The sequence below is a fragment of the Castor canadensis genome, chromosome 2 (genome assembly GCF_047511655.1).
Source record: "Castor canadensis chromosome 2, mCasCan1.hap1v2, whole genome shotgun sequence".
Classification (NCBI taxonomy): Eukaryota; Metazoa; Chordata; class Mammalia; order Rodentia; family Castoridae; genus Castor; species Castor canadensis.
In genome coordinates this window covers 82,056,873-82,071,962 of record NC_133387.1, presented here as the reverse complement: position 1 = coordinate 82,071,962, position 15,090 = coordinate 82,056,873, and the positions used below count along the sequence as shown (strand labels likewise).

The 15,090-nt window shown below is 37.5% G+C and overlaps 1 protein-coding gene across 3 annotated transcripts in view; it reads left to right on the top strand.

Moving 5' to 3' along the window:
• The window catches only part of Rapgef5 (Rap guanine nucleotide exchange factor 5), a 229,622-nt gene that overhangs the window by 78,340 nt on the left and 136,192 nt on the right, over positions 1 to 15,090 (top strand). For all 3 annotated transcript variants that reach the window (XM_074065141.1, XM_074065142.1, XM_074065143.1), the window contains exon 7: positions 6,125 to 6,173. In XM_074065141.1, the coding sequence (XP_073921242.1) occupies positions 6,125 to 6,173 (49 nt within the window). The remainder of the gene's footprint in view (positions 1 to 6,124; positions 6,174 to 15,090) is intronic.

Here is a 15,090-nt window from a genome sequence, read left to right as displayed (position 1 = left end):
GCAAAGAGGACAGGGTGAACAAGGAATGCTGGGTTCATCAAGCTTAGCTGCAGAAGGAGACTGTTTGTTGGTCAGCCTCCCATGTCCTTTCTATGCCTCTTGAACCTAAACCCTATGCACCAGATACTGACCTTTATGGATTCTGTTTTTGGTTACCTGAATGTTATTCCTCTTGTAACATTCCTGAAAACATTGGTGTCCATTCCAAGTAATCCCATTCCCATTGTTAACTCATGCTTTGCTTGTGATCAACGAAAACCATCATGTCTTTTTCACGTGAACCCTTGTCACACTAGTTGTATATGCAGCAGACTCGAATAACAGGCTTGTGAAACATAAGCATAGGCCTTTACTCTAGTTCATTTGGTTAGTTTCAGGCTACTTCTACATATATTGGTCTTTGAATGGTCAGCTCTTGACTCAGTCATAATAGAATCAATTAATATTATCTGTTTGTATTTAACAAAATAATCTATGTAAGAAATTCTTAAATATTCCTAATTGCCTTGAAATGGATGAATAAGCACGAGTGTATTTATTTTATCATCCCTCCTTCTCAACAAACACCTGTGATATGGTGACAGCAGTTACTAGGGAACAGTCCTTTGTTAAATAAACAGGTGGAGAACAGCAGTGGCTAAACTTTATTAATTTCTAATTATTGGTTGGCATTAACTGGTAATCACAAGATTATCCATGTGTTAAAATTGTGGCAATATTAGCTCCTTGGACTAAAATAAGGAAGAAAAAAAAAAGACCTCAAAACAAAGAAAGAAAAATATTAGTCCATGTATACTCACTCCTTCATAGGAGAAAAATGTAGCCATGATCATTGCTCAGTTTGTGCTTTCTGTGAAAGAACACTGATTAAGAAGCATACTTATTTATTTATTCTAGAATCTTTTTTTTTTTTCCTTTGAGTCTTGTTATGTTGTCCAGACTGGCCTAAAACTCACTATTTTATTCCTCAGCTTCCTGAGTGCTAGAAGAAGACAAGCACCACCATTCTGACTTTTTTTCAAGTATTTTTAAAGTTCAAACTAGCTTAAGATTTTGTAGTGGTTTAAAAGTTTACTGTGGTTGGGAATAAATCCCAGAAGAGTATTGGATTATATTTCTCCCTTCACTTAATTTTGGAAATTGAGAAAAGAAATTTAGGAAATTTAGAAATTGAGAAAATTTAGGAAATTGTTTTAAAATTTTTTCTATCATGGTATTGAAATGTAAATGTTTTTAGGTTTATTAAAAAGAACCTTTATGAAATTTGTGACTATTGATTCTATTTAAAATTAGTTTATAAGAATCACCCTTTGGTTAGCTAAGTACCAGTGACAGTATTGAAATAACCTTGATTGACTTTCTTTCCTGCTTCGCTCTGTTTTGGAGGGTCTTTTCTTCTAGGGAGCCTGCTCCTGTCCTCTCACTTAACTTGGTACTCCCAGCGCTCAGAATTTGCATTTGACACTTCCTGTGGCCTCTTGAGTCAGCTTTGACGCAGAACAGCTTTGTGAGCATTTGGGCTTTGAGGCTGAAGGCACTATTGAAGTGCCAGGCCAAAAAAGAAGACAGAATGCTGGAAATAAGACTGGCTCTGATTCTTATTTAATTTCAGTACTATTTTGTGGCAGTCCTGCTAGTTATTGAAGAGAGAAAGTCAAAATGTGTCAACATGTTTCTTTATTTTCTGATGGGTCCCAGGGAAGAGGGGAAAAATGGGGTCATGTTTTATCAATCCCTTAGTCATGCTCTCTTTGCAAATATGCCCTCAACTGCATGTGTTTTAGATTATATAGTTATTTTGTGTATTGAGTAGACTATATTTTAAATTTAAGTTGAAGCTTCAAAGAAAAAGCTTCCTTGCAATTTTCCATGTACTCGAGTCTGTCAACCTGCTGATGTAGTAAGTGAATCTAATCATTTGATTGGATTATAGCATCATTTTTATCTCTGGGACACAGTGAAGGCCATGCTCTTTTACAAATGAATTAAATTAGGGGAAAGCAAAATAAGAAGTAAAGATTGATTGTTAGTTGAGATGAGTGTAACATTGAAATATGGAGTCTTGGGAGAAACTCATATGCCTTGTTGAATCGAGCAGTGGTTCTCAGCCCTGGATGCAACCTAGGGTCACACAGGAAGCCTAGAATCGACACTTAACATGCCTGGACCTCTCCCCAGAGACACTGATTTAGTTGGGGCCGATGTATCAGTGATTCCAACATGCATTCAGGTTTGAAAACTACTGATGTACATGAAAACCTAAGCTATTGAAAGAAGGTCACACCTCCAGTTCATTTGTCTGGTTGTTTTGGAGATGGGGCCTCAAGAACGGTTTTCCTGGCCTGGCCTTGAACTGTTATCCTCTCGGTCTCAGTCTCCTAAAGGTAGTGGTTAAATAGCCAACAGACAGGAGAAAATATGAGAAAAATGAGAGACAGAAACTTTTGGAGTCAGCAGAGGTTTACATTCCCTTATTCATAATTCCGGATTAGTAAAGCTCTGAAATACAAGTTTTTCATAACTTCTTTGGTGGCAAAAGTCTAACCAAATTTGAACATATGTAGTATCAAAACCTGAGACTTTTTCCAGTTTTTCTTCATCCTATTTGGTGTGCATAATCATATTTCGTTGCAGAAATATTAATGTGTCTTATGAGCTGCTGCTCCAGACCTCACTGGGGGTCTGATGTACAAAGGATACCATTCTGAAATGCATACATTTTAAATTCTGAATGCATTTAGCCCCATGGAGTTAAGAAAGGAGTTAGAGGTCATACTCGAGGAGGGTTATAATGGGAAAGGCTGAGGTAATAATTTAGTCTTCCCATCAGATTGAGAACAATGTATTTCTTCTTAACTACCTAGGCAGTTGTTTATGTCCATAATAGATAAAAATGGCAGTCAATTTCAGAATGTGGTTCTTTGGATGTCATATCTGCTTCTTAAGCTAATCTGAGAAGAAGAATTCTCAGAACAGATTGTGAGAACAGAACAGGGTTCTGTTGCAGGCATGGTCAGAGAAATGAAGTTTAGCAACAACACAGGTAGGTACAGTAGAAAAATTATCATTGTCCTGTAAAAGACTCCAGCAAGTCACCAGGAATTTGGGAGCACCTTAGATGAGAGGTCCTTGCTTAGGTCTCTTATGAAGTTGTGGTCAGAATGGTTGGCCAGGATCTCATCCTCTGTAGGCTTGACTGGTACTGGAGTATGGCATTCCTTTTCTAATGTCAACAGGTACTTTATTAGTATATAAGGAAATTACAGAGCTGGGGGTGTGGCTCATGTGGTAGAATGCTTGCCTAGCAAGCACATGGTCTGAGACTGAATCCCTAGTACTGCAAAAAGGAAAAAAGAAAGAAAAAGAAATTCTAGTCTGTTTACATTTGCCCATAGTCTTAGTCATTCAGTATAAACCTCACAATTATTTGCAAAGTAGACTTTGAATCCTTCTAAGATTATCTGAAGATTTCTATTGGAGTGGCTTATGGAAGGGGAATGCCTTTGCTTTGAATGCTCCTGTCCTCCTCAGGCAGCTTTTCTTCACCCCCTCAAACTCCCCCTACCTCCCAACCCCATCTTACTATATTTTCTAAGTATTCTGTTATGACCTCCTGGGGAGTCAGTGAAGGAGTGTTCATTGCTCTGGATAATGTCAGGAAAAGACAGGGTCCTGCCTCAGTGGAAAGTCCAGCCCAGGAGACAAGCATCAGCCACACAATTCTAAATGTTTAATTACATGATTGCCAGTGTGTTTAAGAAACAAGATCTAGAAGATGCAATGAGAACATAGAATGGAATTGAACCTCGTTTGTGTTTTGCTTGATCAGCTCTTTCCCCCTTGTGCTCTGTAGGAAGAATAACTGACTTTGGGGACTTTTGTCAAAAGCCTTTCCCCTACTGGAGTAGAAATATGAAAACTCTTATACAGCCCACCCTGCATAAAACACTCACACTCTCCCACTGCAGAGATTCTGAGGGTGTAGTGTGTATAGTCATCTCAATTTTACATGAAAAAAGAAACTTAGGTGCCTTTGCAATTAAACCTAAACTGTGACGTTCTTTTCTCTTTTTTCACTGCCTACCTCTCACCTTCCTGGTACCTAAAATGCTCTGTTTTCTCCTTCACCTGGTTGCTTTTTTTCCCCAGTCTTTGAAAAGATGTAGTGTTATACAGTGTTGGAAATTTAATACTTTCTCTGAGCCTAGTTCTACTCAGAGAAAGAGAAACTGCGGAAGAATCCAGGTGGGGATAATTGAAAGAGAAGTGTGGAGAAGACTGTTTTGATCCTCTGTTGCAAATTAAGTGATCCACCTCTTGCATCTTTTCCTCTCCTAACAACAGTCTTCTGGGGGATTTCATAGAATGGGAAACCACTGGCAGGATCCAGCAAGGGTTTTTAATTCACACCTCTGCCTCCCCGTCCAAATATTTGTGACACTGTGAAAGGAAAAAAATGCACAAAGAGATGAAAATGCTACCATAAACCTTATAAACAACTCCAAATGTAAAATGTGTAATGACTGATATTTTGTGTTGCTTTTTATTTATTTGAGTACACACTCATGTTTTTGTTTTTGTTTTGTTTTGGTGGGACTGGAGTTTGAACTCAGGGCTTCATGCACTCATGAAGCAAGTGCTCTACTGCTTGAGCCACAACTCCAATTCAGTTGTCTCTGGTTATTTTGGAGATGGGGCCTCATGAACTGTTTGCCTAGCCTGGCCTTGAACTGAGATCCTCTCAATTTTAGCCTCCTAAGTAGCTAGGATTATAGGTGTGAATTACCAGTATCCAGTTTACCCTCATGTATTTATAAAGGTTTTTTTATGGTTATTCATCACTTCTATTTCCCCCAGTCCAAGTTCTCTAACTATAAATTTTCCAGACATGAGCATTTTCAGAGCCCAAATTTCCAGTGTCAGAGAGAAGGGAACCGATTCCCTTCTTACTACTTATCATTGTCATAAGAATCTAAAGGCATCAAAGAGTCAGCCAAGCCAACAGTAGGTGCTTTTGACCAGCTCATGGAGAAGATCTGCCTCAAAACAGCCTGACAGTCTGCCTTCTTTAGGGATAATGATGCAGGGCCACTGGGAAAGCAGTCCTGGGTTGTATTTCAGGGTCTAGTACATTGGTACTCTTGCCTTCCAGTACATGAATCTAAATTAAATTAATTTGAATAGCAAATTTGCAATTTAACCTTGAACTCCCATGTTCCCTTTAAAGTGTCATTAGTATAATATATTCAGCTGAGTGACCCTCCTAGTCTCCCCACCATCACTTCTTAGTACCCAAACACACACACACACATACACACTCTCTCTCTTGCTCTCGCTCTCTCTCTCTCAGAGCTTGAGGTTATGTCCTCATAACAGCTTTGCTCATTATGGAATTTGATTCTAGCAAGCATGGATTTTCCAGAGATCTTCATGTTTGAAAGTGACTGTGCTTATCTTTTCTCTCTTTTATGTTCCCTATTGAGATTGTTTTTTGGAAGGATTTAAGCATTCAGAGTGGGGAGGGCATGTGTGCATTTCAAAAACTGGGAAGATAACTAGGGTTTAAGACACTAATTGTGTATTCCCACTTCACCTGCCCTGTAAGCTGATAACACTTGCTTTTATGTGGCGTAGTCTCCAAAATGGTTGCTATAAACATGTCAGGCTTGTATTGAGCATCCACTGCATTTGAGCAGAGGTCCAGTTAAACTGGGGTCACCTATCTCAGTGTTTCTAGAATTTCTATATAAATCATCTTTGAGGGATAAATAATATTTAGTATCTTTGTTGGGATAGCATGTATAGTTCAATAACAATTTATATTTATGCTTTTTCTGAGTCCTATGTAGTGACGTAAGTACTTAGCATGGCATATATACCAATATGTATACATTCTGGTGACTAACTTTTTAGAAAAAGAAGTCAAGGTGATTCTTCCAGATTTCTGATCTAAAGTTCCTACCCACGAGTTTTTCCCATGTGCTGAAAAGAGTAGTAATGATGGGAACAGACTTAGATCTCATTGCAGCAGCCCCTAATTTGGTCATGTCTAATAACAAAGTACTGCTTTGATAGCTAAATTTTTCTTTTCTAATTTGATTTTTTTCCCCTAATATTTTATTAGGTGCAGAGAGAGCTAGCAGCTGTTATTGCATTGAAAGCAAGGAAGTCTGGTGAGTAGTCTTTTATGGGACTGGAGGAAGATTCTAATTCTTTAAAGCTATTTCCTGTACCACCTCAAAGTATGCAGTGGAGTGTATCTCAGGATGCTTTGTATAGAATGCAGAGAAGCATCACTGTTTGTTTTTAAAAACATTTATCCTGCCATCCTCATAGCATGGAATGTTATGTGTAGTTCTTTAAAGTAAAATTTTACTGCTTTCCTCTAATTTATTTAATATTTCAAAGAAAAACTAAAATTGTCTATAGCCCACTTCAGCCATGAAAGATCTTGGTACCTAACAAAAGAAAGCAAATCACCTTGTATTCCATGTCATGACAGAAAACAGTGAATATTACAGTAGTGGTCCCTTTTTAAGGCTATAAATATATTTTTAACTCAAAGCAGTTTCTTCTAAAAATAATTGTTTAAAGATATTTCAAAGTGAGCATTTTTCATAGAACCAGTTACATGGCTCTGATTCCTCAAACCTGCAGGATATTATCTGTGGAAGTAATGTGTGGAAAGGAAAAGGGGACTTTTAAGTATATTTTGAAGAAGAAATAAACATTCTCTCCTGAAATTCAATATAAAATGGAGATTCACTGAAGTAGAAAAATGCTTGCTTAGAGAAGAGAAATGTCAGGAGTCATCTTGTGCCTTTCCTCCCTGTTCAGCGGGAGGACGTCAGTGCTGAATAGAATGAAAATCAGAAAGGAAGTACTTCGTGGATAATGTTAAACTGGAAAAAGACTTTGCAGCCAGAAGGACTGTGACAAAATCAAAGTGAAGACAAAACTTGAAGAAATGAATGGAATGGATGTGTCTTTGCACAAACTATACATTTTACATTTTTCTTTTTTCTAGTTAGAAGCTGTAAGGTTGGCTTTCCCTCTCAACTTTTTGACTCAAACACGCCTTTGTGTTCTTTGGTGAAGAGCTTTTTATATATGTGTTCCTTTCCTTGTTGATTTGGTTGATGTAGAGGACACAGAGACCAGATGTTATATAAAGAGGGTGGAGAGAAGGATGTGGGGAATGGTGAGCTTGCCTGTTGAACACTGAGAGCAGTGTAAATAGAGTTCCTCAGGGAACAGCATTAGATTATTATTTGCAGAGGTAGAAGCCAAAATGGAGAAAGGGTATCAAACTTGAAGATTATAAAAGGGAAGGCTTAGACATAAAGTGGCCTGGAGCTGATCTTGGTTCTTCTAATGATAAGGAGACAAAACTTAAGTCCATATGAGTTGGACTGGCCATGCCTGGAAGGATAGATTTTGTTTTTTTTAATTTTTTTTTAAGGAAAAATATGTCGTAACATATAGTGTCATTGCCAAAGAAATACAGAGAAGCAGGCTGGAGAAAGGGTTAATAGATTTACCTAGAGTGGGATAGAAAGACCTCTGACAGAACAGAACCCTGCAGTCAAGGAGGGAACAAGCCTTGCGGATATCCAGACAGGAGCATTTGGGCAGAGGTGTTGTGCCAGGTGTGCTCAAGGAACAGCATGGCGGTCAAAGTGGCTGTTGATGAATGAACAGGGCAGACAAGAGGTAGGTCGTGGACCTTAGGCTGAAGATATTTGAACTTTCTGGGGGTGAAGGTAAGCAAGACCCATACATGTACGACTGTGTGAAAGGACTGGTAGGAAGTCAATTTTATTATGACTTACTGTCCTGTCGCCATGTGAGTTTGCATGTCTGTTTCCCTTACCTGTTTATCTATGGATCTGAGAATACAAATGCAACCTTGGCAACTTCTCAAGGACAGAGTGGAGTCGTTGCATACACATATACTAATGCTGAGGACATAAGGTCAGTTTTTCAGGAAAGCAGTTGTTCAGTATGTTCCAGTGTCCCCACCTTTATGATCCAGTGACTATGGTTGGAGGTCTAATTGTAGGATGTCATCAGGGATGTATCAGAAGATGAAGGTAGAAGGATATCTGTTGCATTGCGTGGCTTTTTTTTTTTTTTTTAAAAACAATTGAATTGCCTTTTCACTTTTGTCAAAAGTCCTGTGAATGTTTATTTCTTGTTTCTTCTGTCCTATTGAACAGATTCTGTTGGTCTCCACTGATACTACAGTCTTGATTTCCATAACTGTATATAGTCTGTGCATTAGGATGAATTTTATGTCAGTAGTATAGACCTGCATCATCATTTTTATTAGTCGCATATACTATACAACTCATTTAATTCTCAGTTTTACATTTAAGTTTTAAAGTTTTTTTCCATTCTAAATAATAATAGAAGGAATTGAACATACATTTTTGTATGTAGATCTTTCTGCCCTTTTTCAGTTATTTTTGTAAGTTACTAAGAATAAAATAGTTAGGTCAATAGCTAGGTGTGGACCATTTTAAAATTTTGTCTTTTGTAATTAAGAGTTGGATTTTTTTTTTAATGAATGTGGTATGAGATGGAAATCAAGTATTATGTTTTCCTTATGTTAAGCCAGTTACCCCAGTAGCATTCCCATTGGATTCTTTGCCCACTGATCTGTAATGGTAACTCAGTCATGTATGAAGTTTATATATAATTTGAATTTCAGGTTTCCGTATTGCATTGATTTATTTACCTATTCCTGGCCTACAATGTCCTGTTTTAATTACTAAAGCTTTATAATAATGCTGGAGTAAGTCAGTTCTTACTTTTCTTGTTCTCACCATAGTTTTAATTTGTCAAGTTCAGGTAAAACCTTTTGAGAGATTTTGAAGAGTGTATTTAATTTGGGATGGGAATGTGGCTCAGTGGTAGAATGCTTGTCTAGTATGCCCAAAGCCACAGATGGAATCCCCACTACCCCAAAGGGGAAGAAAATACATGTGTTCAGTGTATAGATCTTCTGACACTTTGGAGATAAGTGTTTTCATCTAAGGAACCTAAGGTGTCTTTACATTTTCTGGGATCTTTGATATTATTTAAGAAGTTTTCCCATACAAATCTTGCACATTTTTATTTGGTATGTTTTTAGATACCTTGTGGCTTTGGTTACTATTATAAATAAGCTACATATTTTTCTTTTTTTAAATTGTCATGTTCTCATTCTGTGATAGTTACTCTGTTCTTGTCTTCAATGAAACTCTTTTTTTGTTAAATAGACTTCATTTCTTAGAGCAGACTTAGGTTCACAGTGATTGAGTACAAAGTACAGGGAGTTCACATACACACCCTGCCCCACATACATGATCTACCCCACTGTCAACTTCCCAAATCAAAATGGAATATTTGTTAGAATTGATGAGCCTACATTGCAGCATTGTAATCACCCAGAGCCTATAATTTACATTAGGGTTCATTCCTGGTGTTGCATATTCTATGAGTTTAGAAAACTGTACAATGTTATGTATGCATATACCACTGATAGTATCATACAGAGTAGTTTCACTGCCTTGAGGATCTTCTGTGCAGGTAGGGGTGTAGCTCAGTGGTAGTGCACTTAACTAACATACGTGAATCTCTGGGTTCCACCCCTAGCACCACAAAAAAATAAAATAATGTAAAATAAAAAAAAAATCCTCTGTGCTGTGCCTGTCCATCTCTTCCTCCCTCCTCCCACTTATTTATTTATTTATTAACCATTTCCATAGGTTTGCCTTTTCCACAGTGTCATAGGTTGGACTCATACAACATGGAGCCTCTTTACACTGGGTTCTTTTACTTAGTAATATGCACTTAAGGTTCTTCAACATCCCCACATGGCTTGATAGTTCATTCTTTTTTAGTGTTGAATAGTACTCTGTTGTGTGGATGTACTATAGTTTGCTCATTCATTCACCTACTGAAGAACATCTTGGTTGCTTTCAGGTTTTAACAATTGTGTATAAAGCTGCTATAGACATCTGCACATAGACATTGTGTAGCTATGTTTTCAACTCATTCAATTAAATACCAAAGAATGATTAAGATCCTGTGTCAGAGTATGTTCAGTTTCCTTAGAAATTGTCACAGTGTCTTCCAAAGTGCTGTTCCAGCAATTGACGAGAGTTCCTGTCGCTTTGCATCCTCTACCAGCATTTGGTGTTGTATGTGTTTTGGATCTGGGCCATTTTAATTGATGTGTCGGGATATCTCATTTTTTTTCTATTGTTGTTATCAGTTATAATTCTCTAATAACATGTGATTTTGAGCATTTTTTCATGCCATCTGTTTATCTTCTTTAATGAGGTGTCTGCTCAGATCTTTTATCCATTTTAAAATTGGCCTTGTTGAGTTCTTTGCATATTTCTGCTAAAGGTCTCTTATCAGATATGCCTTTTGCAAGTATTTTCTCCCAGTTTGTGGCTTGTCTTCACAGTCTCTTGACATGTCTGTAAAACAGAAGTTTTCTATTTTAATGAAGACCACCTTTCCAATCTCCAGTGTCATTAACTATCAGTTTTATAATTTTGTGTTTTGCATTAGGTTTGCAACCTATTTTGACTTCATTTTTGTGAAGGATATACAGTCTGGGTCTAGATTCACATTTTTTGCATGGGAATTTCCAGATGTTTCAGCAACATTTGTTGAGAATGCAATCTTTTCTTCATTATATTGCCTTTGCCAAAAGTTAGTTTACTATATTTTTGTAGCTCTATATCTGGGCTTTCTGTTCTGTTCTATTTGGTTATCCTTTTACTTGGTTCCATACTGTCTTGATCACTATAGCTTTATAGTAAGTCTTGAAATGAGATAGTGTCAGCCCTCTACCTTGTTTATTAACTTCCATATTGTATTGGTTATTCTGGATCTTTTCCCTCTCTATGTATACTTTAGAATTAGTATATCAACTTCCATATCTGTTATCTCTTCTAATTAACTTTTTTCTATATGAGAATTCTTGAGTTTGTATCTCACATGTGTTGAATTCAAATAAATTCTAATTGCTTGTTTTAAAATTATCTAGGATTTTTTCTGTGCTAACAAATCATCTGTTGTAATCACTCTTTTGTCTCTATCTTACCAATCCATATAGCTTCTTGATTTTTTTTAATATTATTTCATTATTTGGGACGCTGGTATATTTGGGTGATAATGTCAACGATAGTTGGCATTCTTATTTTGTTCCTGACTTTAGTTAATATAATGTTTTCTGATTAGAAACTAATATAAATCAAGGTGTATCAGAAAAAAAAAAATGACAGCTGGGCACTGGTGGCTCATGCCTGTAATCCTAACTACTTAGGAGGATTGAGGTTCAAAGCCAACCTTATCTTGGAAAAAAAAAAAAAAACTATCACAAAAACGCCCAGCAGAACAGCTCAAGTGTTAGCCTGCCTAGCAAGCCTGAGGTCCTGATTTCAAACTCCTGTGCCAACAAAACAAAACAAAAAAATTAAAGACAATTCTTTTTCTTAATCACCCAACCACAACAAATTTGGGAAGCAATCTAGGAACAAAGGAACAAGTAAGGTACATATTACTATATTCAAAGTATCCAAATATGAAAATTCTAGAAAAACCCACCTGTTTTACTTTACATTCCCAGCACTTGAATTGACATTGAAAGTGGATGAGAAATTAACAAGGATGAGGTACAAGGGGTCTGAAATTTTAGATATTATATTCATTCATTCCTTTACCAAATTCTATTTTATTTGTTTTATTTATTTATTTGTTTATTTTGTTGGTACTGGGGTTTGAACTCAGGGCCTCAAGTGTGCTACCACTTGATCCACTCCCCCAGCTCCTTTACCAAATTCTAATTCGGTACCTGAAACATTCAGGTATATGGTAGGGCACAGAGGATAGAGAACAAGAACAAATTTGGACCTTGAGGTTTTAAAATCACAGCATATCTTTTATAAGTATAATGCATTAATGAGTCAGTGACTGTTTAAAAAAGGAGAAGTGATTGTGAATTAGGAGGTGATAAAATGCAGGACCCTTAGCACAGCCTAAATTAGAATTCCAGCTGCAGAATGGTGCTTTATATGTGAGCTTCTTGTTTTTTAAGACTATGGTTTATTCTTAAGAATTTTTAAAAACTGGTATACATCTAATAAAAAAAAGTATTCAAATGATAGTTGGCACATCTGGAGCTTGACAGAAGGAATTGATTACCCTAGCATCTCATGTCTCACAGTAAAACTGCTAATTAGGGCTCAGGTGGTCATGCCAGATTTATGTCTAACTGCAAAGGGTTATTAAAACGGGCATTAGTATAAAGGAAAAGTTTAGCTTCAGTTCATCGTACAAACAGAAATAAAAGTAACTCCCAATCAATAGAGGTTGTATAAATGATTCAACGCTCTAGCTTAGTTAAAAAAAAAATCCATTTTGTTGTAATTTTCTGAGGCTATTAGAATGTGCCTTTAAACAGTTTTTTCCTCTAAGAGTTTACATTGATGGATGTGAAGAGCATCCTAAGGCTTTGTAAGATTTGCAGAAATTAGCACAGATAGCTTTGCACTTTTTTCATTGGTTGCTTATTCTCCTGCTAATGTTAGCTCATTAGTGTCATGAGAGGTGTGCTTCTTCTATGTTCTAGGAGATCCACAGCCAAAGTGCGTAAGCGTTCATTATCTTTAGATCCTGCAAAATTTGTGTTGTGGTGGGCTTCTATTTCTGGAGAGCCAGAAAACTCATATCGGTAAATCTCTTCGCAGTGTTGAAGTTTCATTTTGTCTGTTTAGCCCATAGCTAGTTAAATGTTTTAAAACTTAAATATGTGTGATATTAAAGTTTAGAAAGGAAAGATGGGGTTTCGGGCTCTGATTTTGCTATTCGATGTCTTTGTGACCTTAGCTAAGTGATTTTAATTTGTGTCCTGCAGGGCTGGGATAGAATCTGGTAGAGTTAGCAATGCCTTCCAGCTCTCATGGTTAATTATAACAGTGTTTTCACTCTTTACCTTCATTTACCTTAGTCACAACTTTGGGACTGTCTTATTCTAGATTCTTTAAAGTGGACATGATAGAAAAACAAACTGAAAACCAAAAAAAGCAGATTTGCTGGCTCAGATATTGGAATTGAATAGTCTGAGCAGAGAAATGACTCTGTCAGGACCTCTGCAACAGAAACATTGGTGAGGGATCTAGTTGGAAGGGTTAAAGTCCCCCTTGGAGCATGGGGAGAGTGGTGATGTGGGTGGAGAAAGAGATGTCAGTTCAGCCCCACATGGACCAAGGCTAACACAGGCTTGACCCTACCAAGAAAACCGGCTGAAGAGAAGGCTGCTGGGCAGGCAAAAACAGCACATGCCCCCACAGGAAGTTTGTGCTCCCCTGATCTCAAGATGTAGAATAGAAGTGCCAGGCTTGAGGTCACACAAGCTAGGGAGTCCAGAGACTGCACACAAACCCTGGTGTACCAACCCAAGCTTTAATATTTCCAGTTATACTTGGTTAGTAAGTGTCAGCGTTATGAGGATATGGATGTGATTTGTGAAAAGACATTCCAGTTTAATGGTTGTTACTGGGAAAGAAAAGAAAAAAGTGAAAACTCCCAGACTTTGTGCGTGCGTGCGTGCGTGCGTGCGTGCGTGCGTGTGTGTGTGTGTATGTGAGAGAGAGAGAGAGAGAGAGAGAGAGAGAGAGAGAAAGATGACTAGAATTTGAACTCAAGGCTTTGCATTTGCAAAGCAGGCACTATTGTTTGAGCCACACTTCCAGTCTATTTTGCTTTGGGTACTTTGGAAATGGGAGTCTCAGCAACTATTTGCCTGGGCTGCCCTTGAATCATGATCCTCCCGATCTTAGACTATTAAGGATCTAGATTTCAGGCATAAGCCACCAGCTGAAAACTCACTGACTTTTCAAATCACAGATAACAGCATTTATTTTTCTCTTTTTAGAATAAACCAGCCAGGGCTTCAGGTTAAAGTGTTGTTTGTGTGTCAAGATGCTTTATTATTCTTTTCAGATATATAAAGCTACATAAAATAGTTTAGTTGTGTTTAGTTTTAAGTTTTTAAAATGTTATTTTTTTTAATATGCTAGAAAGAGAATAGGGAAGGCACTGCTTGTCATTAGTTTTTTTGTTCTGACCTTATAGATTCTCTTGTTTGGTTTTTTGTTTTATTTTGAATCATCTTTGAACCTGTGTTCAAAGAATTTGCTGTGTATTGTCTTTGAGTCCAACATCCAAGCTTAAGTAGGCCTTCCTAATGGGCGAATGATTTCAGCAGCCTAGTTACTATTATTTGTCATGAGGTTAAACTCTGTGTAGAACCGTCAAGCAGGCAATGAGTCCATTAGACAAGGTGAGGGTTTTTAATCACCCTGGTAGTCCGGGTAAAGTTTCAGCTTTGCAGGTTTCACCGTTAGTGATGATCACTGGCCATCAGAACACATTTTAGGAAAAGTTAGCAATTTTCAGCCTCCTAAGTACGTGTAAGACTGGGGAGATCACATGTTGACAGGATTCTGTAGTGTAAGGCATTTGTGAAGGTTGAGGTCTGGCCCAACTGAAAAGTCATATTCTACTTGAGGGCAGACACATTCCAAAGACAAGACTCAGGTTGCTTTGTCATGAGAAATGAAATTAACAGTTTACTGTTTAAGTAGACAATACACCTTTCCTTTAGAAACAACCTCTAACAACTCTAAAATTACTCCTACTTTATGACGCTCTAAATTCCTTTTTGTTTTTAATTGATAGTCCTCTTTTATTGTAGCTTTTTTTTTTTTTTGTGGTACTAGGGTTTAAACTCAGGGCTCTTGCTTGCTAGGTAGGCATTCTTACACTTGAGCCACCCTCAAGCCCTTTTTGCTTTAGTTGTTTTTCAGGTGGTTTATTCCATTTTTGCCCAGCTGGTCTGGACCATAATCTTACTATCTGTGGCTTCCCTAGTGGCTGGGATTACAGCTGTATGCTGCCATGCCAAGTTTATTTGCTGAGATGAGGTTTCACTAACTTTTTGCACAGGTTGGCCTTGAACTTGTTCCTTTGGATCTCTGCCTCTTGGGTAGCTAGGATTTTGCCACCATGTGCCACCACACTGAGCCC